The following is a 27,063-nucleotide window of genomic DNA, read 5'->3' on the forward strand; positions in this document are numbered from 1 at the left end:
AAAAGAGTGTAAGACCAGAACTAGCTTGATTCAGTGTGGGATTACCCAGGCCAGGTGAAAGTTCAGCCAGGTGAGACTGCAAGCAGGGGTTGGACCAAAGCAAAGGAGGAGATCAGCTCCTCCAGCACATCTGGGAGAGGGACAGCCACAAAGGGAAACCCCACACTGCTCCTGTCACAGAGAGAGTGAACGTGGCTCCAGACACCCAAAGCCAAACCCAGGAGCCCAATTTCACCGAAGAACTGAAAACACTTGTTTTGCAATTTGTATGTAAGCTGGCTCATTGCAAAGTAAATAAGGCCATCACAGCTTGTTCCAATAGAGACCCCTTTGAGTTTGCCTCACTATTCAGGCAGTAGCAGAGTTATTTCAGTGCAGTAAGACTTCTGGTTTTCTGAGTATTTCCTAACAGGAAAAAAATGTCACACTCCATCACTGGAGAATATCACAAAGCACCCAATAATGCTGAACCAACTTAAATATTTCAGCTATTCTTTAAAAGAACGGTCTCTGTAGCAGTAAAAAAAAATTACATTTCTAGTGATCTGTAACAAAATAATTCCCTCAAATATCTTCTGGATGAACCACAATATCTAATACTACCTAACAGAGAAATGGGAAAGTGTTCTCAATTTGACTGCAGTAGAACCACTCTTCTGCATTGATCTGGTTCTTCCAGAACTGCCTGCGTTCAAGTACAACTGGAGAGAAACTCTTCTTGATCACAATCATCAGGGGAAGCTAGATTAAAAATTGACAACAAAGACAAATGCAGCTGTTCTGTGGATTTGGAGAACAAGGCATTGAGAAGAAGAAGGCAGTGCAGCTTCTCAGGCAGCAAAGGTGCTAAAGAGAGGCTACAGTTCAGTCCTAAATATTTTTATGTATGTCTGTCTGTTGTAGGTATGCATTAGAGAGGAATTTTCTAATAGAATGAAAAGAAGAAAAATTCTACGCAGACAAATTTTGGAAAGCAAAAATTTTGTCAGAGCTCAAAACTGCAACCCATGATAGAGGTGTTCCACCGACTACTGTTGTTGCTGTAAAATCTACATGGAGATTTTCTTTTGTGACATTAGAGAGAGAAGTTATCTAAGGTTGATGCAGCAGTAACTGAGTCCAACTAAAGATTGAGAATCTCACTGCACAGCCTGGTAAAGATAGCCAAGCTAGCCTTGGACAACCTGGTCCTAAAAATCTGCTGGACTTTTTAGCCTCTGTTGGATTCTCCTGTAATCTGGTAGCTTTGAACAGTGATTACCAAAATCATTCAGGATTTCCTAGGACCTTCTTGTTCTCTCTTTGCCCCACAGAAGGTTTTTATTGGTATGCTAAATCTTTCACCTCAGTAGCTAATACATACAATCCCACTCAACTTGCTAAGACAAATTTTCAGGAACTCAGCTACTACCAGGCCCTGCTTTTAAGACTGGATGAAGCCCTTTGAGTGAGCACATTGTCAAAGACCTCACAGGGGACAAATGTTTGTGGCTGTGGTTAAACAGAACCAGGATGGACATAGTGGGTCTAATCTTTCTGTGATTAAGAGACAAAGTGAAAAGTATACAGTAGGCAATGTGATTATTTTTTAGCCACTTAAATTCAATTATACTCCTCTAGTTAATGGGGATGGAACAGACATTTCATGCTACAGCTACCATGATACACTTCTGGGAACTTGCATACCACTTTTTTAAAGAGCTAAAATGACAAAAATGGAATAAATAGCTTGCTATTTTGCTGAACTACAGGACTGCTAAATATTTATAAGACATAATGAAGTCCTGTTATTGAGCTAATATTTTCCCTCTTGAACAGATTTCTCCAGTGGCTGTCAAACATCTTCACATTAACTGTTGCCAAGTGTGAGTTTAACAGCACATCTATAGCTGGGAAAAGAAGATAAAAGTTGTCCACATGATGTTGAGTAAACAAACAGTCCCTTTGCCTCTGAGAAATACTTTCCACTGCACCAGGGAGGCTGGAGGATAACTCAGTATCACTAAGTGGTCACTGTTTTCCAGACTATCCACAAAAGATTCAGCCCTTGAGAACTTGGCTTGCCTATTCTTGTTGCAGGATTTCCAAGGCCACCAGTATGTTCCTCATCAGCACACATCAGTCACAGGGAATTCATGCCTCTCTGCTTGGCACAACCAACCACAGCTCTGTGGTCTAACTCCACGGCATCTCTTGTAGATATCTGATAGAAAATTCAAAGATCTGAGGCTGTTCTAATACAACAAGACATGTGGAAAGATGCCAAAAAGATTTGGTCTGCATTTAGATAACAATTTAAAATAATACAGGTATGAGATTTGTTCTAGCACAGCTACAAACCTATCTTGTAATACACAGGTTACAGGTTCCTCCCCCTAGGAGGATATGACAAACCCTGGAGGTTTATGGTTATGTGTGTGTCCCTGTCCCAGTCTTAAAGTTTCAGAGTGTCTGAGAGGCAGACTGAGGGAAACATCTGGGAAGGGGTAACAAGCTGGCACAAGAATAGAAAAAACTCTGCCTGAGAGGCATGGACAGCAGTGAAAGCAGAGATGCCAAGAAACTCCAGTTCTCAGGCAATTACCTGTGTCTGTCTGTCACTATGTCACCTTGTGATGGCCTCCTGCTGGAAAGTCCCTAAGGAAAAGCTCCGAAGTGGCAGCATCTTCCCTGAATGTTCCCTCTGCTCTAGGCCTGTGGGCTGGTAACTCTCACACCCAGAACTGCCCATCTCCTTGGCAATCTTCCGCCTTGCTGCAGCTACATTCTCACAGCTGCAGCCACTGTCCAAACAGCTTCCCAGCAACATCCCCAATTTTAGGCAGTCTTCAGTCTATAAATAAACAAATATCAGACTCAGGAGAGATGGGGAAGGAGAAGACAGCTCTCATAGCCTAAAAGACAAACATGCTGGTGCACTGCTTTAACCCAAAGTCTTGTTATCCTGCTACTGCTCACTCCAGTACATATTAGGCCCTTCCTTCCACCCCTTTCCGGCTGCAATACCTGTGTCAAAAGGTCTCCAGAGGGTGCTAAAAAGCAGAAAAGCATTCCCATATCTACTTTAGGAAGTGGCTTGCTTCCTAACCTGGCAGTAAGGAACAGACTGAATGGTACAAATGAAGACTGCGAGTACCCAGACAACCAGAAAAGGAGGAGGCTTAGGGGGACCTCATTGCAGTCAGACTTTCTCACACAGGTAAGCAGAGGGATGGACAATGATCTCTTCTCTCTGACAGTTGGTGACAGGACCCAAGGGAACAGCCTCAAGTTGTGTCAGGGGAGGTTTAGGTTGGATATTAGGAAAAAGGTTTTTTTTTTACTTTTTAGAGGGTGGTTGGGCACCAGGGCAGTGGTCCCAGCACCAAGCCATCCAGAGCCCAAGAAGCATTTGGACAAAGCCCTCAGGCACACGGTGTGGCTCCTGGGGACTGTGACTCCTGCCAGTAGTCGGACTTGATGATCCTTTAGGGTCCCTTCCAAACCAAATCTTCTGTGAACTAAAGGGGGAAAACACTTGATATTCACCAACACTCCCTGCTGAAGCGTGTGTGCAGCCAAGAAAGCTGTTCCCAACTATTCAGGTGTTGCAATGTTTGAAGGGGATGGTGAAGCTGGCTGCCCTGGGGGTGCCAGGGTGTGCTGGAGGGGGTTCACTCACACCCTGCCCGCCGGGGCTCCGCTGTGCCCAGCCCAGTGTGCCCGGGGACAGCCGCATTTAGGGGCTGGGAACACAAGCCCTGTGAGGAATGGCTGAGGGAGCTGGGGGTGCTCAGCCTGGAGAGAAGGAGACTCAGAGAAGACTTTATCACTCTCTACAACTTCCTGAAGGGTAGTTGTAGTCAGGTGGGGTTTGTCTCTTTCTCCAGAGGACAGAACCAGAGGACACAATCTCAAGCTGTATCAAGGGAGATTTAGGTTGGATGTTAGGAAAAAGTTTTTCACACAAAGGATGATAAAGCTCTGGATGGTCTGCCCGGGGAGGCGGTGCAGTCACCATCCCTGGATGTGTTTAAAAACAGACTGGATGTGGCACTGGGTGCCAGGGTTTAGTTGAGGTGTTGAGGCTGGTTGGACTCGATGATCTTAAGGGTCTTTTCCAATGCATTCAGTGATTCCGCAGCGGTCAGAGCCACCTGCCGGTGCCGCACGGCTCCGCAAGGCATTGGGGAGGCACTGGGGACAGCTCCAGCCTGCCCGGCCCTGGCAGCAGGCACCAAGCAGCCAGGGCGAGGGCTCCGGCTGCGGAGGTGCCGGGGCGAGCACAGCAGACCCAGCGGTAAAATGAAACTGCTCTGCACTCGTTCTGTTCCAGCAAAAAGCACCCAGCGGGGCCCAGGAGAGCCAGGCTGTCCCCAGCTCTTGTGCCAGCCCCTGGGTAGGGGCATGACAGAGTCTGAGAGCTGTGCATGGCACCTTTTGGGCTGCGACCATCCCAGCCACCGTTTCACACTTGCAGAACTAGAGAGTCCTCTATGCTCATCCTCCATCCCTCCCAGTCTCTGCAGCATTCCCTGCACAAGATGGCGAGGTGCAGACTTTGGAAGTGGGAAATTTATCCATATTTTCAACATGGAAATATCTACTGGCACTGGATATCGCATAGTACTTTTATATCCACTGTCTTTTATTACTATAGACTGGGATCATTAATACAAGCAGCTGCAGCTTTGGAGTTACGAATCTTAAAATTAGATTAAATCAATTGACGATTTATTTTATATTTGTTTTACATGCCCTACAGGTCTGTCAAAAACAACAGGTATCATAAAGCTGTGCAAAAATCAAAGAGGGCGTTCTGTTGCACTACTGTTGCCTCAAGGACGTAGCCAATCCTAAAACTGATCCATCAGCTTCAGAATATTACTTCAGTAACTTGCAGTTTTGTTCTCACTCACATCCTGCCACAGGCAGGACACATGTCCAGATTCATCTCCCCCAAAATGCTTCAAATGAAGCCACATGCAGCAGCTAACAGAGATGGCTGTGGTAGAAGAACCTCTGCTTCCTCTCTCCATCAGTCTCCTTTCCCAGGAGCATGGTTTTGGTGGTGGGAAAATTATTCTGCTCGATTTCATTTGTTTTACTCAGAAATTCTTAGGTCATGGTATGAAACTCACTTGTACCTATCTCAGGAATACTGGGTGAATCACAGATGATTCAGGTTGCAGGCCCCATTTCTAGACAGCATATAAACACCTACAGCACTGCCAGCTGGTCAGTCTGCATACATTTATTTCCCCTATTCAACCCTCAGAAATTCATACATATTTTTTAACTCCCTCATGTCCCAGTTGGGAACTACCATGAAATTTGTCTCAGCTGTGACTCAGAGTGTACTTCTATGACAGCAGTGCTCAGGGATTTCAGCTGATGTCAGAGATGCACAGACAACTTGACAATGATGGGTTTCCATCTGGGATTCCCAAGGAGTAAAGATACAGCTTTTTAAATTCAGCCAGGGAGCTGGTCCTAAGCATTGGGGCAGCACCAGATGCCTGTGACAGCAAGTGATCAAAGCCCTCAGTGCTGAGAGAGCAAAGGCAAGGCTCTCAACACCACAACAATAAACAGTTTTCTTATTTCCAGATCAAGCCTCATGACTCTGTGCATGAGCTGCACCAAGTGTCAGAAAACAAACCAGTTTTGCTTGACAAATACTATGACCATTCAACTCTGATGTAATTAGTACAATGTTATTGTCCCTTAATTAGGTAACTCCAGCAGGGTTTAATCGATGGTACAGAGACCTTCTGAGGCAGAAATGGCAGTTTGGCACCCAACTGTGGCTGGCTTTTCCTGGCTAGGTTCCTAACCGGCAAACAATTCCTCTGAATTCTGTTTTCCTTATTCCAGCCCAAAGTGCTGTGATAGAGATATCAGCAGTGTTTGGGCAGGCACTGTCAGATGGAGAATTTAAAAACCTGGCAAAGAAACATCTCACAGTTTAATAATCTGTGCAAGTTACATTTTAATTCTGAGAAAGTGTCAGTCATCAGAAACTAAGCAGACATGATACTTCACGTGCATTCCTCATGAAAACACAGCATACTTGTTCTTTAGGAGGATTTAAAGTACAGGAAACTTCTGTCTCTAGAGGCTCATTTAGTTTCTTTAGTGCCTAATTAGCAACCTGAGAGGAATCTCACCATACCCACTGTAGTGCTCTCCAGCACACACAAGGCAGAGTCTATTCCATCTGCAGAAATCTAATTCAAGAGTGTGATAGAGGTGACATCATCATAGGTGAGACAGAGTTCTCACGAGACAGCACAATGTTTCTCCATCAAGCACACTATCATTGCAAGGAGTGATCTCTTCTTCACTAAAAAGCTGGCCATGCCTTTAAACAGCACCCTGTTCATCCACTCAGGGAGAAAACAAACCCGACTATGAGAAGCACATGAAAGATTCTGCTCTAAAGCAGATTCCTGCTGAGACACGGATGCAGCAATCATCATAAACAGGCTAGAATGCTTATCCCACTCAGCAAAGCAGAGCTTGACTCTCTCCTCATGCCCACCCCGGCAGGGCAGCGTACGCACCGGGAGCGGAGACGCGCCGTTTCCAGCCCACGCAGTCCAGGCCTGTCGGCGTGCTCTGGGAAAAGGGATGCAGCTTCAGTGGCAGGACGTCAAAGGCAACAGGAGATGTGGTGGATGGACTTACTTCAGCCTGCAACAGGACAGGGAAAACAAAGGCAACAAACATGAAGTTTAGATGCCCCGCAGGACAAAATTTAGCATTCATCCCAGAGCACCTCTTCCCACCTCTGATACCTGCCCGTGTAAGCAAGCAGTAAGTTAGTGGACACACATGGATGATTGTGGCTAGAAATGTTAGGAAACAGTGAGAAGGCAAGGAAAACTGCAAGGTGATAAGAACAGATTCATACTTCACATACAGCCACACACACCTCCATTCACAGAAAGTTTCACTCCTTCCTTTGAAGTGTTTCTAGTGGTGGGGTGAGGGGTTAATATCACTACAAGGAGTCATCCCCTCAGCTGCAGAGCTATTCCTGAAGCTTTCTGACTAATAGGTCCTCTTCTGGTATATAACATGAAAATAAAGCTTTTCCCTTCAGAGATTTATTGTAACAGTCCCCAACCATACAGAATGTGGATAGCAATATTTTTCTCTTCAGCTAGAGATACAAGTAAGAGTTCTCACACTCTCCTCTACCTGGCTGATTTTTTAACACTTATAGAACTTAATGAAACTTTGAAAACTCTATACCACTGCCAGATGTCATTGAATTACTAACTTTTTTTGGTTTAAAGGGGAAAACATAGAGACACATATACATAGCTCATGGCTGCTAATACAGAATGTAGTAATTAAGATATGCTGCAGGTATGCTTTTATCCCTTTTTCCTTTTCTCTCTTTTCTCTCCTGTGGCTGCCACACACCAAAAACATCAGTGGCTGGGAGATCAGCTGGTAAGTAAGCACTGGTCCCATGGGCACAGTCAGTTTTTCATGTCTATCACTATTGCCCCTTCCTTTTGCCACTGACATTGAGTTACAACATATCCATCCTTCTCTGAGCCAGGAACTTGAAATATTGCGGTCTGGTATTCTCTCTAGGATCTTTCCCTCTTCCCACCAGCTCACAGCACGTCCTATCAGCAGAAAGTCTGCTGACCAGCCTTGATGCTGAAACCTCTCCTGATGGCCAATAGCCAAAACCTTCCTTCCAAAACTAACCAGCACACAGTGCTCACACAGCTGAAAGTGCTGCTGCTCATGGCTGGTTTGGTTTTCTATTCATGGACTTAACTTTCCCAAAACAAAAAGAACACTGCCAATACTTTGGCACAAATCATAATCATCTCTTGAGGGACAGCATGAACCATGTTCAAATTAACCTGAGCAGTGCCTGTTTTACTAGAAAAGCCACAGCAAAGGTCCAGTAGGAACACACACTATTCTGGTGACAGTGAAAATCAAGCTTGCTGGGCCACAGCTCTGAAAATGTCAAGGATAAAGTCTAAGTTATTTACATGAAAGGTGATAGAAAGCATTGTTGTTCTGTTTAAGACTAGAAAGCAGAACCTTGGCCTAAAGCTGTTACAACTGCTCCATTCTTATTAATTTCTGGGACATCAGAGCAAATTCTGGTACAGACATCATTTAATTCCTATAGCATGGAAGACAGGCCTGTACAACTCTAAGCCAGGAGAAGAAGCATTTTCAGCAGTGTTAGTAACATGTGGGCAGGGTTTGCACAACCTGCAAGGGAGAGGATGAGAAATGAGGGAGCAGACCATAGTAAAGGTCCTCCCTCCTGTATTTTCTGCCAGAGGTTCCAGAGGTTATTTCTATGCTCTTATGCACAGCAGTTCATCCCAGGCAGAGGCTGGGTCTCTGTTTTATACCCATGCCTTGTCAGGTGCACGTCAGGGGAAAACTTCCCTCATTAAATCCCCTCCTCAAAATGTATCCATTTCCCTCTTGAAGTCTATCCGAGTTATCCACAGTGCTCAAACCATGGTACTACACAACAAAACTTCATTTTCTCTGATTTTGGATGGGGTAAAATCAGATTTCCAGAAGTCATATTCAGGGCAATGAGCTAAAGATCTATTTTTCACTGCTTCTCATTTCTCTTTCAAAATAAAAGAGCTTTTTCTGCACGACACCCCCTCTGGGTATAGCCCCCTGATGGGCCTTTTAGGAATCTCTCTAATTTGGCAGTGCACAAACTGTGCTCAAACAAATGCACATAGAAGCCATGCCTGTGCTTCTATTGCTGTGCACTCAAGAGGCATCAAGCTTAACAGCCAGGGTTTAAGTTTTTGTCAAAACAGGAAAGCACTGGATGGCAATAGACAGGCAGTTCAGAGCAAGAATAATTCCCAAAACAGAGCCCACTGCCATTACAGCATTCCATATGTCAGTGGTTTGGGGCATTGTCTCTGCTCCAGTGAGGGAACTTCTCCTGCATGAAAAACAAGCAAGAGGACCCCAGGCTACAGCCTGAAACCCATCACCATGTGAAGGGCAAAGCCTATGGACGAGCAAAAGAAGATAGATTCATCCACAGCTATGTTTCTCTTCTTCCCCTTGGGGTGGGCAACATGGGGGTGTTGTATTAAGACTTTAAGGGCTGAGATCAGAAGCTGCTCAGCTTGTTACTGGCAGCATCTCGTTATAAGGGACAGCTGGGTCAAGCTTTGAGTTTGACTGGGAATTTACACAGGCTGTACCATTTAAGGAAGCAGAGCAGTTTACTGGACCTAAGAAAAAAAAAAATCCACAATATATAGAATTGTTTGGAACTAGCATTTTAAGTGTTTTTGGATTTGGAGTTGTTTTGTTTGTTTTTTAGCTTATAGGTAGTTTCTTGATTGTTTGTCTATTCTTCCCTGTCTTAATTGCCAGCTCTCAGACTATCCTTATATTTCTGTTATGTTCCTCTCTGTATATTGATCTGAATGATAGAATGATACCAGAAATCAGCCCTTGAATAAGCAAGAATTCCTCTCTGCTCTGCCCCATTAAGTTGTTTCCCCAATATTGCAGCATTACATCACCTAGTGGGCTGACCTGATCTTGACTTAACACAATGTGACTTGTCACAACAGAAGCCACACATCCCAAGGCAGCCGTGTCAGAAAACATCAGACTTGTAATTTCAGCTCTCCAAAGCCCCATACAGTCCCCTCGTTGCAGTCACAAAACCACAACATACAATGAACATCTTTCAGTGCTTCTTTTGGGATAATTTGTTCCATCTTATTAAAAGGGATTCAGCATCCTTCTAAAACTGCCCTCAAACACTGCAGCTTGTGACAGCGCTCCCAAGACACTTGGGAGTATGAATAAACCAGCATTATTACAGGACCAGAGCATTGCAAAGACAAAATAAAATAATAAGAAAATGAAACTGTGTGATTACTATTATAAATAAAAAGCACAGGCCAATAAATTCAGTTATATGGGCATTAAAAAAAAGAGACTTTGAATCCCCACAGTCCTCTCATTAAGCCAGCATTTTGCTTTCTTGGCCTGCCTACAAAGATTAAAGTGTCAACAACCTACAAAACACAAATAGACAGAAACAGTAAACCCCAAACCTACCTAGACACTTGTACCCAGAGAAGAATGAACCAGAAAACTGACTGAGGCCCAAGAGCCCCGGGGCAGGTGATGTTCAGAGGGGCCTCGTGGGCACAGGGGCAGCTGCAAATCATCGTGCAGCTGATAGCAATTTAGAGGTAAGTTTGCACCAGAAAATAAGGGTGGAAATGCTTAAAGGAGAAGCTGTTTTCTGGCAGCCTCCAAATGTGCAGTCAATCAGCAAAGCAGACAGCATTCAAGCTGTGTAATCTGATGGCTCCAGGGGAAGCTGTTGAGGGAGCTGGTCACTCCTCTTAGCAGCGTTAATGGGCTCAGTGCTGGCCCACATGCCCTGCAGCACGGGCTAGATTTCCATCACTACCCAGGAATTGTGAGAAATATTTTTAGTACATTTCACTGATTTCTGTTAATCCCTGACCCTGTGTAAGCCAGGCATTCACTTTCACTAGCCTGCCTCATCCCTGTACAGCACTAAGCACTCAGAACTTCGACCAAGGCAGAGAAGTAACCCAAGTAATTTATTTTTAAATTTTTTAAATCCTAACATACATACACCTCAAGCGCAATACTCAATTGTCTCCATCACATAGGTAGTAGGGAGCTGAGCCAGGGAAGCATCCTCACTGAACTGAGAGTGGGAAACACATCAGAGAATCATATCCAGCACTCATCCAGGCAGCAATTGGCAACACTTTGTGTTGAAGATCCCAACACATACAAAATAGCCCAGATTTGTAATCTCTTTCCTTACGAAGAGGGGAACAGGGTGCAGTTTTTCAGAACCCCTGTTTCTGGGATTAGCCTGGCTCACTGTCCCAGGTGTCTGTCAGTTTGAGGGAGCTCTCCCAGGTGGACAGGTTGTCTTCTGGGCAAGCCATTGTGGGTAGGCCAATGTTTCCCCTTCACCATTCACAGAACTATCAGTGCACATAAGCTCAAGCATATTCTGAAGTGGTAATAGGACTACTGAGGCCTCATCTCCTCTCCAAAATTGTCATTTTAATATAATAACAAGAGACAAGCAACCAGGACAACAGAGAGAAAGGGAAACAAATACAGATAACAGACCAAAACAGAAAACCCTGAGGAAAGGTTTTATTTGTGTATCTGCTACGTGATTTCAAGCTTGATCAGAAACTTTCCCAATATTATCATGAGAGGCTTCATAGAGCATCCCTTGATCTCATGTCTTTTTTCCCCAGAAGTTCTTTTGTATGTATTAAGGCTAATTTTGGCTCTTGGATAGAGATTTGTGACTCTCCCTGAAGGGAACAGACCTTAGCTCTGGATCCAAAAGTAACAGATGCCATCAGTGTGAGTCACAACAGCCACAAAGTTTTTCACAAGCAATCAAAATGCTGAACTAAAAGTCTCCCTCAGTGGAGAGGAGAATATTAATAGCTAAAAATCCAATGGCAATGTTCTCTTGAGTGTTTCACAGCAGGAATTTGCTTCAGTAGGAGTTGTGGAGTTGGCTTCAGATACAAGGGAAGTCTAATTTAAAGTCTGTTATTAAAGTTATAAAGCAACAACCACAGGGCACAGAATGAAATGTCATCAGTTTAATTTATATTGATTTAAAGGAACTTTGATTTGCCCCTTGCCCTCCCCATCACTCAGCTCACAAAACAACCTGATTCTCTCGCATTCTATTTCCAGCATCTCCCAGGGCATGAACTGTTCGATTTCAGAAGATAAGGAACCCACCACCTTCAGATGTTATCACTTAAGGGCCAGTGTGGTGTTTCTGCAGTCTGCACAGAGTACCAGGCCCACAGAAATGCTGACAGAAGTGGTACCAGACAAAGTGTAAGGACAGGAACATGATGACAGCAGAGAGAAACAGCTGGAGCAGAGAGGAAGACAATGCCAGAGAACGAGGAGGTCAGTGTATGGCTTCTTACTTTTGAGGGGTCCTGTGGGAGATGTTGCAATTGAACCCCTCCCTCTGGCTGTGTCTCCTTCTCTAGCTTCCTTTTTTGATTCCTCTCCATCCAAACATCATCGAAGCTGAAGCACTTATAGAGGGGTTTGGGTCTCTTCCTCCTCCTCTCTGGCATCTCCTTGGCTTTTTCATCTGGAGCAGGGAAGGAGAGCCTGCAGGCTCTGCTCTCCAGGGTGGAGACAGGGCATGGTGGGACCCGGGGGGGCCTCCTTTTGCGGTGGGGAACCCATTTCTTACTTGGCCTCTTCCCAGCTGCTGTTTGACATGGCTGTTTAGACTCCTGTTTTACAAACTGCAGGTGAAAACACAGGGTTTGTTGGATGGAAATTTTGTTTGCTTCAAGTCAGTTTCAACAGAAGATGGCAAAGCTCAGTTATTCAGCCACAGAACCATTCAGAAGAAAACACTTAGGAGCACTCCACCCTGAAGCAGCAGCTCTGCTGTCCTTTGAGGGTGCAATGTACACTCCCTGGCGCTGTTCACCCTCATTTTAGATGGCATATCACACTGACATTTCACCAGGATTTAGGTCACTCTGTCTCTAAAATATTGTTTACAAAGACAGATGATGTCTCTGAAAATAGAAAAATTACCTCTTGTCTGTTTCTAGTTTTCCAACTGTACTTCAGTTATACAATGTGAAAAGGCTCCTGCAGGTCTGATATATTAAGCCCTGTGCTTCTTTACACTATCCACTTTATTTGCTTGATGCTGGGCCAAGAGTAAGGAATTGCACAGCTTTGCCCTTTGCTCCCATTTGACTGGTTGCACAAAATTACAGTTTTTGTACTAGAACAACTTGAAATCAAGTGTGCCCTTAGGCAACCAGCTACTACTCCAGGTAGCATCAGTGTGAGAATCAATAATATTTAAGGTAGGAGATAAAAACACTGGGGAATGAGTGAACTCAGGAGTCTCATGACAAAAAAATCCTGACAATAGTATCTGTCCAGTTTCTCATAGATGACTTGAAGAACCCAAATAAAACAACCCTCAAACCATCACAGGTACTTCCTATCTCTTTTCAACTAATCAACAATTCCAGGTCAATTCTTCTTTGTCCCCGGTAAGACATGCCACAGTCCAGAAAGAAAAAATTGTGTGAAAAAGGTGTTTTGTGCTTAACCCCAGGACAGGAGCAAGGAGAAGAACAAGTGAACTCCAAACATGGGACATTTTAGGACAGTTTGTTCTTGCCTGCTGAGTAACACAATTTATGCAAGTAAAATCGTGCCATGAACAGATTAATTAAACATGTATGAAGGGCCTGGCAGATGGGCAAATTGGTAATGGTTCTGTCTTGCTGTTTGCAGCATAAAATCTTTGCCCTGGATGAAACCTGGGAAATGTCAACCATTAGCAGGCAATGAGATAGAGGCTGGTGTGTGCTCCAGCAGGCTCAGAGGAGTTGCTTACCTGAGTGGTAGCCAGAGGTGTCCAGGGTGAGCTGATCCAGTGCAGTTTGGCACAGCATTAACACACATAATGCTGACTCAGCTATAAAAATACCTGGCTGGGGCTGGGGAGTAAATACAAATCCCCATCCTGGAGGGCACAATGGGAAGTCAGCTCAAGAGCTTCACTATTACAGATATGTTTTGCACTAACGTCTTTACTCATGTAGAACAGAAAATTACTTTTCTTCAAATTCACCAATAAATTGAATTTTATGATCTCTTTAGGAAGCATCATACATAAGGAAGACCATCCTTAGTGTATAGATGATAATTATTTTGGAAAGATTTAACACTGGAAATACACTTTGCCCAGTGTCTGTTGTAATTTCAGAGATTCCTGAAAATACAGCTTTGCTTAAAAATACAGGGTGCAATTCTACTTCATTTCATAATGTCATGAAAAGGGAAATAAATAAAGCCCTATCTATTTTAATGGATTAGATGTTGTGTTTTGAAAGCTGGGACATTTGCATTAATTTCTAGGCTCCAGCTGCATTTGTCCAATTTCAAATATCATATTCTACAGCCTCTAGAAGAATCAGGAAAATGAAACTGTTTTTATATGTCTTAGATGCCATTTAAATATTTTATGGTTTTCTTTGAATAATTTAATCTAGCAATCAATTTAAGTAATTATTTATTTGCTCCTAATGCTTACATTACAGCATGTAGACTTGCCTTTTCAAGGCTTTACATGTGCCTCATCTCTACACTCTTTTCTAGATGTTCTTTTGAGCTGTAATTTACAGGTCAATGATTTTATTCATCCTCTGAGAGGCTTCATCTGTTGACAGTGTGTATAGTCCAAGCCTCTTGCTTTTTCCTAGGCTGCAGTCTCTTGTTGGGAATGCAGTGTGCAGTATTAAGTTTGTAGGTTAACCTGGTGCCCATAAAACAAAGATTTCAACTAAAGCAAAGCACAGAAGGGAATAAAGAAAATTCTCTTCCCCTTTTCCCCCCTGGAATTCTGATACTACAGCTCTCACTTCTCAAACTGCCACCCAAACACTTCTTTGGATTCCAGACAGCTTTAGAAAAAACCCCAAGCCAATTAACATAAACACTTTCATTTGGGAATATGAGGAGAGGCTGAGAGAGCTGGTTTTATTCAAGCTTATAAGAGGGCACTAAAGGCAGTGTAAGAGCAGTCACCAACACCTTTATATTTATATGGATGATGGAACCAAGCTCTTCTCAGTAGTGCCAGACAGCACCACAAGACAGTGGCCAGAAATGCAGCTTGGAAAATTCTTGTTGGGCATTAGGAAACAATATTTCTCAAGGAATATGTTTCCCATAGAGGCAGTGAAACCTTCATCAATGGAGGTTTTCAAGACTTGGCTAGCTGAAGCAATGGTTCTGCCTATCTTTGTTTCTATAGAAAAAAGAGGGTATGAAGAAAGGGCAGGATAAGACCATCTTGGAGGGTATCTTAAAGGCTTATGCAAGCTGAGATGTGAGAGGCAAAAGGCAACAGCAGCAAAAGCTGTGTGAGGGTCATTTGAGTTGAATGCAAGCAGCCCTCAGCTGTTATGAATTGATCAAGCAGTTCCAGATTAATGAACCCTCTGAAAATTGTCTGCTTGGGGTATGCAAAAGTTCATGCACTCTCTCAAGTACCACTTCTGACAATCTGCTCAAAAAAAATTATTCTCCCATTTCTTAATGTCAAAACTCATCAGCAATAATAGTGAAAAAGTAGCATGGTCAAGGCATGTTCTGGGATCTCAGTTACAGCTCAGACTCAGTCACTCTGGGGGTTGTGCTTAGCCACTGAAAGAGACTCCTAAGCTCCCAGCCACTTACAACTTGGGAAATCCTCTCTGGGATTAAAAACCCACTGACGGAGGAAGTCTCTGCTTTTAGAAGTCTCAGCCAATCACAAAATTCCTACTGAAGATCCAATCTGTTCCATGAGATTCAGCCTGTGCAAAGGATTTAATGCGTTACCTTGGTTAGAACAAAATACAACATGAAAGGGAGACCCTGAGCCTGCAGTTTGGGGTTTTTTTCTGTTTGTTGTAGAAAAGACAAAAGAGGACTTCTAGTAGCACCAAAAGGTACTTATGGTGATTGCAAAAGACACATGGTACTTCAAAAGACAGCTACTCATTGTCTAAAGAAAGTGATTTTACTTCTTAAAAAGTGACTGCTAGCCTTAGGTATTGATTTCTTTGTTGCCTTTCACAATGAGAAACTAATATACTCTACACCAGCTACATGGCTCAATTCTACCTTAAGAGGGGTAAAACCCAGCTTAAAACTGGAGATATACACATGGCTGTACAATCTTTAATGGTGTTGTGATTTCTCCATTCCTTTGCATTTTTGTAGCAAATCCTCCCCTTAAGAGCACATCAGTTCATACAGTCTTGAACAGAAACAGAGAGAATGAGTAGTGCTACATATCTTAGACCAAATGGAATATTTATGCACTCATCTAACCAATGAGCCATTAAGCCATTGAAGAGTTTCACTGAAATTCCTAAACCATGGTAAAGCAAAAGACTGCAAACCCAACCACTCCCTGATCATTCCCTGACAACAACTCACCTCATCTCGGAGCATGTCACTAATGGAAGAAGCTGTAGTTAAGCTGATCTGGGATTGGCTGCTTATGCCACTGTCATCCCTCTGGAAGTCATCCAATGAGTGTAAGAGACTTCCTCTGGGTTTCAGTGTCTTTGGCCTCTCAGGAGCCTCCAGACTGCTTTCCACTCCAGAGCTGTTCCCAAGAGAGATCATAGAAGCGGCACAAACTCGCCCAGGGTAACGCAAGTTCTTGTGCTGAGAAGTGGATCGTGAACTCTGAGGTTTGGGACTCATGGGCCTACAAGGCATGTCTTTACCATCAGAACTGGAGAGCTGGGGACATGATGGACTTGACTGACTAAATGCCAACTGCAAGTCAGTGGGGCTAAATGGAGATTTCATCCAGTATTCCTCTAGGGAAGTATTTAAACTGTTGCTCAGAACCTCCTGCTGTTCATCACAGTCTGAACTCTGTGAGTATCTGATACCCAAGTCATGGGACTGTATTCGTCTTCTCCACATACGTGCAGGTAAAGAGACATCAACAGGCTCCACAGAGCTGTCAAAATAGTTGGAGTCTGTTGAGGAGCCATTATCTGTTTCTGTTTTTAGATAAGTGTGTCTATTGGAACTATACTGTTGCTCTAGTGGTGTTAACACGTGGCCATCAGCTGCATTAAGACTCTCCTGTGTGGATGATAAACTTACTAAGACAGGCCTTTTTAGTCCATCTGCCTCCTTGCTCTTTAGAAAAGCTTTCCAGGCACTCTGGCGAAGTTTGGCTTTCTCCTTTTCATTTTTTACTGGTGCTTTTGAGCTTTGCTCAGTATTCTCCTTTTCTGGACATTTGGACTCAAATAAGCTTGAGAGGGATTTGTGCGCCAAGGCCAACCTTGTCCTGAACTTCTTACCCTCAGGGGTTTTGTTTCTTTTGTGTTCATTTTCAGGGATTGATTTTCTAATCCCTGAATGCTCCACAGGTTCAGTGTCATTGTTTTCAGATGAACCTGGAACTTGTCGATCTGCATCTTCCATCAGTATCCGACCAGAGCCAGAGGCTTTCCTCAGGCTCAATCTGTTGAAAAATCCTGCAGGTCTCTCATAAAATAAATCATCATCATCAGAGTACTCAGAGGTGTAGCTTTCCTTCCTGTGGAAGACTAAACCAGATGAACAACTTTTGAAAGACAGTAAACTTGCAGTGTCTTCATCATCTTTCCCAACATCAAGTTCTTCCATCTTTGCCTTGCTGCCAAAGATATTGCTGCTTCCCTGATTTTCCCAGGAGACAGGCTTAGTTTTCCTGAAAGATGTCATTTTTGGGAATACTAAAAACCTGGAAGCTTTCCCACTATACTCATTCCTTGTTGGCTTTTGTACAGCTTTATGAATATTGCTGTTACTGCCCAGGATGTGGGATGGGTTCTCATCCAGTTCCTCGCTGTTGGTGCTGCAGGTACTTACATTGTCCAGGCCCAGCATGAAAGTGCTGTGGGTCTCCCTGTTCAGAGGCTCATCAAAGACATCAGACACATCCAGACTGAGTGCACTGTCTTTGCTGGGGCTAGAGGTGTCTTCTGCAGCAGAGCCCTCCTTTCCTTCCCTAGGAGAGGGTTCTTCACAAATACCTGTTTCTTCCTTTGAGCCCTTACAGCTTTCCTTTCCTCGCCTGCTTACTGCTTGTTCAGAGACCATGCTGGGCCAGTGAAGGCTGACACCAGCACCATCTCCCTGCCACAATCTGCTCATACTGCTGCTCATTTCCAGTGTCACTGCCCTGGTAATATTCAAACCTCCCTCTGTGCTTCGATATGCTTTGAATTCCTCTTCCTTAGACATCTGGTCATTGCTTCTTCCAGGGTTTCTAAAGCCTGACCTTCCAAACTGTTCTCTCCTGAATTCAAAACCCCTCTTTGTTCTGCAGGGCCCTTCCTCAAAGACCATCACACCACTTCTACCCTGTGATTTTACAGTGCTGGGCCCTTCAAGGCTGACACCAGCCCCAGCTCCCTGGCACACACTGCTTACACTGCTGCTGGTTTCCAGTGTCACTGCTCCAGTCACCAGTGGCCTTGCTCTGCAGTGCTCATCCTCAGAGAGCTTCACACCTCTCCCACTGGGGGATTTTTCACATACAAGTGGTTTTTCACATCGATCTGTCTGAATTTCTGCAGGAAGCGTATCACTGCCTAGTGGTACAGCAACATTCCTGAATTCCAATTTTGCACTTGCTACAGCAGAATTACTACAGGTGAGCCCTAAGGATGAAACTGCTTCTGTTTTCTCTCTTTTCTCTTCTGAAATTTCTGTTTTTACTTCAGCTGTATCCCTACCAGAAAGTACCTCTGCACTGCCAGGAATGGGGTGGGTGGCCAGAATTTGTTCTTCACAGTTACAGCATCCACTCAGAACTCTCTCTGGCTCACCATGAGCTTTACTGACAGTATGAGGAGACATCAAATCCTTGCTCACTGCATTTCCCAATCTTTCAGCTACCACTTCAGTAGGAAGGTTATCATTCAGTGGTTTGGACTGTAATCCTTTCTCTTCCACAGGGACTATAATTAGGGCTGGCTTTAATTCTGGAGCAGTCATTAAATCCTTTCCCTGCCTTATATAATCTGATCTGAGGGTCCTTTCAACAGCAAAGACACTCTCTTCATCCATTCCTTTATGAGTAGGATGTTCATTTGTTCCTAGCTCTGAGTGGCTCCTCAAGGCACCAGTTTTGCAATTTGTATTTTGCTGCACTGACTCTCCATGCTCTGCCCCTCTGTCACTGCCATCTGGCTGCGTTGCAGTTTCCAGGACTTTCCAACCAAAGCCAAGATCAGAAGAATCATCTGCCCATCTTTCCCCTGCCATAATCTGTGTATCTGACAGCTCAGATTCAAGGCCATTCTCCTTCAAATGGTTGTGCTGTATTCCACTACTGGAAACACAGTTTACAGAGCAATCCCAGTCTCTGCTTTCCACACCAGCAGGAACAGCTGCATGTGAAGCTGCAGGGCTCTCAGTATCCAATTCAACACCAATATCACATGGGAATCTGCTCACTTCCAGATCTCCTTCAGCTTTGTACTCATTGTTTTGTGTAAGTTCCTCAGCATTTTTGATCCCTGGATCACAATCCAGGGAAGAGGATGTCTCCTTTTGGATTGGATTTTCCTCACAAGCATCACTCCATGTTAAGATGTCAGCACAAGTACCAGCTGGCTCTGGGCTAAGGCCACACGTCTCTGATTTAGAGTGCAAATAACAATCAATGCACGGGGGAGAGGCTGCTGGTTGGGAAACCTGACACACCTTTGAATCTGTGTCAGTATCAAGAAAAGGTTCTTTTATACCAAACTGGCCCTCTATTTCTATAGCCTTTTCAGAGCTTATAGTCACCCTTCCTAAGTTTTTCCAAGTGTATTCAAAATCCGGCTCTTGAAGATGTATTCTGGAGCATGACCATCTAAATTTGTCTGTTGGGTGAATACAGCTTACCACACATTCTGTCTCCCTTTGAGCACTGATATTTTCAGGTACACTGTGCCATGCTTTACTTTCTGTAATCTCTGACCTTTTTTGTGGTAGCCAAGATTTTGGGTTAAAGCAACTCTGGTAGAAGAGTGAATCTGATGTCAACATGGTCTCTGTACTTCCATGTTTTATCCTTTTACCTGTAGTGTCCTCACTGTCAGCTGAATTCCTCCTGCAGCATTTTATACTGGACATAGACTCTAATTCACACTTACAGTCAGATGTCTCAGTGTCACTTTTACAGTTAGGCCCATTTGTTTCAAAATGAAGATTAGGCAAACTACAGCTTGGTGCTGCATCTGACCGGAAGGAAAACTGCTGTACCTCAGGAAAAATCAAACAACTTTCTGAGTTTGCTTTGAAACAAGCAATGCTAAATACTGCAGGGTGTTCCTTCAGTCTTGCAACATCATTTTCTGTAAGTACTGAGTTGGTACAGGACTGCACTTCCCTGCTTTCTAACTGTGCCTTACTCTGCAGTGCTGTTACAGACTTTCTCTTTGCCTGTGATAAAATGCTCTCTTCATAGACTTGGCTCTCTGTGATGGAAATATCACTGGATAACGTTTGCTCTTCATCACCCAATTCTTCACCCTCTAAGTCTGCAAACTGGATGAAAAATTCAGTTTTGCTTGGTGCTTCTTTTATTTTGGAGGACAATTCTAGCTGTACGTGCTGGGTGAACTCTGGTTGCCTGGAGCACTTCAGTTCATGGAAGGTTTCTGCCTTTTCTTTGGGAAGATTACAGCACAGGGGTTTTTTTCCAGTAAACAGGCAGTTTGAATCTGAGCAAGCATTCCCAGTTATGTCACTGGAAAGGGATTCTGTGTCTGATGCACTCTCATAAGGCTCAGTTTTTACATCTGACAAAGATCCGCTCTGATGTGACACGGTTTCAAAATAATCTTCATCTGTTTCTTGGCTGGATCCACGGACCTCCAGCTCCGTTGTGCTCGGGGTAGAAGAACTCAGATCGTCTTCAAACTCTCCTTCACTGATGTAGTTTTCAACTGGCTGTGGGGTCTGTGAATAAACAAAAAAGAATGATTTAGCAATGATATTCCTCAGCAGCAGGTTGACATGAATTATTATTAGAAAAGGGACTTCAGAACACAATTAATTCAATACATACTGATGTATTTGCAAGTTATTACTTGCAAAGTGTCTTACTTCTTGATGGTCCTGAAGTCTTACTATTTCTTGCTTCTTTTCTTTTTCTTTAATGTTTCTAAATTAACCTTTTTTTCATTTTCATATGTAATTATGCAGAGGCCAGAATTTTACTTTTGGCCATATCTTTCATAGCCCATTACCAAAACACTTTTCACATTCAAATACATCAAATGGAAATCATCCCTTGCCAGTAGATGCAAAAATTCCAATGAACACATCTTCAGATGTGTGAAAAACCTGGGAAGTAATTACTAGTGTCTGCATTACAGAAATGTGGCATAAATATATACAGAATAACTGCACTTGAGTAATCAGGTATTACCTGTACCAAAGGTGAAAAAGCTTTTAAATCTCATTTTCCAGAAGGCTTACACCAGGAGCACTAAGTGGATCAGTTATCAGAGCACACCCAAATCATTGGCTCTGAGCAGAAGGATTAAAACCACACTGTCACTATTGGGAAATGTTTTTGTCACAGATAGCTGACCCTGGGAGAGCCTCAGTCTTGTTTTCTTCAACAGAACTCTGGACATTTCTCAACTTTGAAGCAGAAAATGAAGTCACAGCAAAGTATCTTCAAAGTTTCCTGAGGTAAAAATAGTGCTTGCTGTCTGTCAGCTTCAGGTTCAGCTATTGTCAGAAGTTCTACAATGCACCCAACTGAGATACTTGGCTGATTTCAGCTTCAGTCCCTTCGTATCTAGAATGAGTTGCATCATAAATATAGATGGCAGCCTTTAACCCTAATGCTGGGTGCCTCTTTACCCAGGTTTGGTGACAGCCCTCACAAGAATAATTGGTATATTTTAAAGTCTGAAAACTGAGATAATGAACAATGAAAGACTTTTCTAAAAAAAAATTTTAAAAAAGCAAACCAAACCGAACAAAAAACCAAAAAACACAAGTGAATGGCATCCATCTAACTAGAGCACAGGATCCTTTAGCCTGAGCTGCACCTCACATTCAGCAGGGTGCTTTGTCACGGAGGAAGTGTGAGTCCTCATATGGGAAGAAAAATTGCAAATCACATCAAAAAACATGTCACAAAGTTTCTGATTTTAGACTCCAAAACATAGCATGTAAATTGGAAAAAAAAAGACACAAGAGTTATTTCCAAATGAAAATTTCTCAATAAGAAGAATTTTCTCTTGGCAGAAGGAGGAAAATAGAAATTGAATGGAGGAGGCAAGGGGGAGAATTCAGTACTTCAAAACAAGTCCAAAAATCACTTCTGAACCTGATCAAATTGCACTGCAGTGGCAGCACAAGTTACATAACCAGCAGAGCAATGTGTCCTTTCCTGTGTGCAATCAGTGACACATGTAATTGAGGTCCTGCAATAAATGCCAGTGTCCTCAGGACAGGAGTGACCAGCAGTGAGGTGCTCAGAGCAGCACTTCACAGTGTGAGCAGTTGGCTCACACAGCAGTGAGTGCAGCAGCAGCTGCTCAGCAGCACCAGCTCTGCCTCCTCAACACTCTTCTGAACACAAACTTACAGATGGCAAGAAACTGAGATAAAAACTATTCAGGCAAGTAGAAGCAAAGTAATGAAGATGCCCAACTGTACTCAAGGATAATTATGAATTAAACTACAAAAATATTAGGGCAAAAATCTCTTGTGCTCCATTTATAATTCCAAACATAGCTATGTCAGGATATTCATGCCGTGACCCCTCCAAAATTCATTATTTTTAATGGGTACAATACAAAATTATGCATTTAAAGCAGAAACAAAAGCCCCACAATTGCTTCCACAACTTGTGGGAAATAAGGAAACAACTTCTAGGTATGAAGGGCACCAAGTAATGCCAACCAGCAGTCTTGCACTGAGCCCAGGACTGAACACAAGCCCCAGTGCTGCTGGGGATGAGAGCCAGTGCCAGGATGAGCCTGGCAGGGCCAGGTCTGCCACATGGAGCCTGGGATGGAGCTCCCCTGAGGAGCAAGAGGATGTGGAAATTTTGGTTTCCACCAGTCTAGCCAGGTCCTCTGCCTAAGGGAGAGGCCTAGAGCTCACCTTTAGTAAATCTGACATCATGACCCACTGAACTTCCCTAATGCCCAGGGAAGAAATCCCTACAGAGCCAGGAACCTGCATTTTGTACCTTCTGCAGGTCTCTCAGTGTCTGTGGAAGCCCAGACTGTGCTCTGACCATGTGCACTGTCACATGTGGTTTTATTTTCTCCCAACCTGTACTGGCTGTATTTTGTTAGGGTTTCTGGGACTACTTCTCATGGTGTTTTACTGGGATTTTTCTGTAGAAATTGAGTTTAAAGGACTCAGTCAGAGCAGAAGGGGAGGTTTACAAGGGGTTCTGACGTAGCCTTGTGCTCCCAACACAATCACATGGGAATATTTGTGCAGCACTGATCCTCAGCAAGGCTGCCCATTAGATAACAGCCCTTGTGCCTTTCATTTGCATGAGATTACACTGAGAATTTCAAAAGACCAATTATGGCTCTTTCTTGGGAAGGGTTCCTAAAAAAACCCTCATCACCCATGGACAGGGTTGTTTTTTATACGTCTCTTCAATCTCAGAGCAGATAAACATTTAGAAGACAAGGGCCTGGAACAAATGTGAAAAATGAGTACTGAAATAAGGCTTTCATACTTCACAAACAACACACAAAACACAGCAAAGCTCCCCTGACTGCTTTTCTCTTGCATGTCTCTTAACATCTCTGAAACGTGCCAAGAAAATAGGATGAAATTGAAGTTACAGATCTGTCTTGCTGTTATTACATGTAGCCATATATAATCATGTCAAACTAAAGTCACCAGAAAAATAAACTTTGTGACTTTGATGTGTGAAGACTTTATCTCCATAAAATAAGATACCTCCCATCCAGGCTGGCCTCATATGTGGCATTTGCTCCCATGGGCTAAGTCACTCTTGTCTTCTAAATATTTTTCATTTGGTGGGAAAGTCAGGTATCATTTTTTCTCTAGATTTGATATTTGAATAATTTTCTCACACAATATTATATTACAGCAATAGTGAGTTTCTCAAATATTGTGTCTCCCTAATTTTCTCTAACACCAGAGCGGTTAAACAGAAAATTGTTTTACTTCAATTAGTCTTTTAATGAAGGATTTTATCTTTAATTTTCACAACCACAAAAAGGCTCTGACCATTTAGATGGCTTTTGTTTTTACTTTGGATGCAAGTTCCCTAAGCAAGTCTGACTTGCTTTCCCACTAACTTGGACCTGAGCCTAGTTATCACCTCATTTCCAGCTCAAAGAGCATCAGAACAGTTTTTCCCTGAAGTCAAGACAACATGAAAGCATTTCAGTTGATATTTCACAGGATCCAGACAATTGTTTTCTCCACAGGTGATGGTAACAACTCTTGAGTTGCTATCAATATACATTTCATAAATCTGCATTCACACCTTGTTTGAAAGGCACAGCCCAGTGTCTTTGATTTGCAATGAGATGAGACTAAAATGCAGTTCCATTAACAGGTGAGACCACGCCAGTTGTCCTGTGTGCTCAGTGCTTGCACATCAGGGAAAAGAATTGTGCAATTCCCAGGGCAGGGAGGAGGGAATCATTTACAGGAGGTCTCATCCTGCAGAGTGCTGTGTGCTCTGAACTCTAACACTTAAAAAGCAGGAAAGGAAGGATACACAAAACTAGTGAATGAAAGCGTTCCCTTCACTGCAATGTAAGATTGCTAACACAGCTGCTTCAGGTTTCAGCTGTAATGTTGTGTAGAATCACTTGTATTGGTTTCACTTGTCATGTATGTTCGAAAAATAAGCCGAAAGGAACTTCTGAAATGACTGAGTGTCTGGAACTCCTCCTTGGCTTCCCAGGGATCCTGAATCAGTTAAATTCTTAACTTTCCATGATATCTAAATGTTGGCATGAAACTGATCCAGCCTCTGTGTAATGATAGCTGTGAAAAGCTGAGATTTTTCTACAGCCATGTAGTGACTTAGGTGGCCTTGGGGTTTGAAAAGTGCTGGTCAGGGAACTGTTAGTTATTGTCATTATGGATATTTTGAGCTGAGGGAACAGAGGAAAAAAACATAGCGTGCTCAGTACCAGGACAGAAATCTCATTTGAAATACCCAGTTTCTCCTTTTTGTGACTTTGATACACCTCTGTTCTGAAAGGGACTGTCTTGGATAGAGAAGGAGGAGTCTGGCCTCAGGGCCCTTGGTCTCTCCAGCTGGGCTGGCAAAGGTTGCCCAAGATAATGTTACTTCTAGGATGTTCCTTGGATGTTAACCAGGTTGGAAATGCCTCAAAAGATCTAAGATCACCAAGCCTTTCCAGAAGAACAGCCACAGAAATGGCTTTTCATGAATTATGTTCTTGGATTTAAAGCAAACACAGCACAAAAAGTGCTCCCTTCACAGGAAGTTTTGTCACAGACATCAGAAGTGGTTCCTGGCAGTGATGGAACTGCTGTCCCAAGGAACCAGCCACACCACCTCAGTCACCACTGGGCTATAACAAAAAAAGCCCTTGACACATATTTGGGGAAGAGATACAGACCCAGAATTAATGGCCTCCACTTACCTACACTTTTTCAGGCTTAAGTAAATGCAAAGCCTGTCCAAAAATCCTTAAAGCAAACTGGATGCCAGTCAGGGGTTGGATTATACATGGTGTAAAGAGACACAGGCCTACCTGAGGGGAACTTTGTGTGGCAAATACATTTGCATGTACAGATTTATCCTCTGAAGAGTAAACAAAATTCTTTGGGAGAGCCCTCCCATATGCCCAGAGTTGTGTTTTTCAGGGTTCATGTAACACAGAAGCACAGAACTTGAGAAAGGCTCTTAAATTAATGATGACACAACCACCCCTCAAAAAGCTGCCTCTGGGAAAGGACTTCAGACAAGAGACGACAGTGCAGGGTACAGTGCAGTAGCTGCAACCCATCCCAAATCTCTCTGCACCGATCAACTGTGGCTGGAAAAATGATCCAGCAGAGATTCAAATTAGAAACTACACAGAAAACATCATGTCAAATAGCCACATAAGGTCCCCCAGGCTTCAAATTATCTTCCTGATCAAATCCAGATACCCAAGCTCTTTTGTTAAATTGCCTTTATTTACTGCTGCCTTGTAAAAACAAACCTTGTTACACTTAATGAGAAAGAAGTAGATTGAAAGACATTAACTTCAAACAGAACTTTCGTTTCTTAGTCAGTAGAAAACCACTTTTTCTGAATTGCCTGTCATCTCAGTGGATATTACAGGTGCTACAGATGTTTATAAAGAGCAAACCAGCATGAAGAAGAGCATGTGGACTTGATGAGGACTGCTGAGCAGGGATGCTGTTGTCAGCAGAGGTCCTGAACCTTCAGACTGATTCTGCTCTGAGCATAAATGGCTATTTGACAGGCACTCTGAAAGGCACTAGAAATGAAAGCCTCTGCAGGTACTGGGGAAAGTGCTCTATAACCACTGAATGATGGCATTTTCCTTGCAAAACCTATTCTGTTTTTGATGCAGGACATGAACATTTGCATCTTAACTGCACAGAGGAAACAAAATTCACAGATGGATGAGAAAAGCAACTTCCCAGGAGGTTCTTGCTCCAGTGCAGATATGTATAGGCATCCAAAATTAATTCTGGCACTAAGCAGTTGGGTGACACAGATGTTTTGTTAATCATCTATGCACAGCAATAGCACTGTTTGCAGGGCTCTCAATCTAAAGTGGCAACATTTTTATGTACAGAACCATTTATATACAAAGCCAATAAAACATTGTATCTCCCTTTTCCACAAAAGATGGATTTTTCATTGTTCCCAAGAGGTGCAGTTAAAAAATCTCTTAAAGCCAGTTGTGTAGATTTGTAGAACTTGCACTGTGCTAATGACTCCTGACATGGGGAAACAGCACGTGGACATCCACTGCATGTCCTGCTCTAGTTGTATTCAGTGCCTTCACTGGGAATCCTCCAAATGGTTAAAGAAGTCCAAAATCAGCAGGACTAGGTGAGCAAGGCTCTGGCACCTACCATCACTTGAGGTGGTGGTACCAGGCGAAGGCAGGAGGGAGGACTTAGATCCAATGGCAAAACAAGGCACAAAATTAGCAAAATATCTGACCATCATAACAGCACCATGACTCCCAAAACTTCAGTGTGTTCCTGTTGCCATCTTGTTACAAAGGTTTCATACCTTCTTGGTGATTTTCATGAACAGCTCCTCACAGCACTGACTCCTTCTCCTCTGCACAGCCAACAAACTCCATCTTACTTCTCGATCAGCCAACCTGCTCTTTTACAATACTCCTCCTCATTGGATCCAGCTGTGGCCTATTAAGGGCAGGCTTGTTCTTAATGCTTGATAATTAGCACAGCTGTAACTCC

General features: G+C 43.3%; 1 protein-coding gene across 1 annotated transcript in view; it reads right to left on the bottom strand.

Annotated features, from left to right (window-relative positions):
* ARHGEF4 (Rho guanine nucleotide exchange factor 4) overlaps nucleotides 1-27,063 on the bottom strand; it is a 205,676-nt gene that overhangs the window by 106,235 nt on the left and 72,378 nt on the right. The window contains exons 3-5 of the mRNA XM_064435811.1: nucleotides 16,042-20,571; nucleotides 11,991-12,323; nucleotides 6,546-6,675 (exon numbers count right to left, since the gene is read on the bottom strand). Of these exons, the coding sequence (XP_064291881.1) occupies nucleotides 6,546-6,675; nucleotides 11,991-12,323; nucleotides 16,042-19,743 (4,165 nt within the window). The 5' untranslated portion in view covers nucleotides 19,744-20,571. The remainder of the gene's footprint in view (nucleotides 1-6,545; nucleotides 6,676-11,990; nucleotides 12,324-16,041; nucleotides 20,572-27,063) is intronic.

This window comes from Passer domesticus, chromosome 11 (genome assembly GCF_036417665.1).
Source record: "Passer domesticus isolate bPasDom1 chromosome 11, bPasDom1.hap1, whole genome shotgun sequence".
In the NCBI taxonomy this organism is placed as follows: Eukaryota; Metazoa; Chordata; class Aves; order Passeriformes; family Passeridae; genus Passer; species Passer domesticus.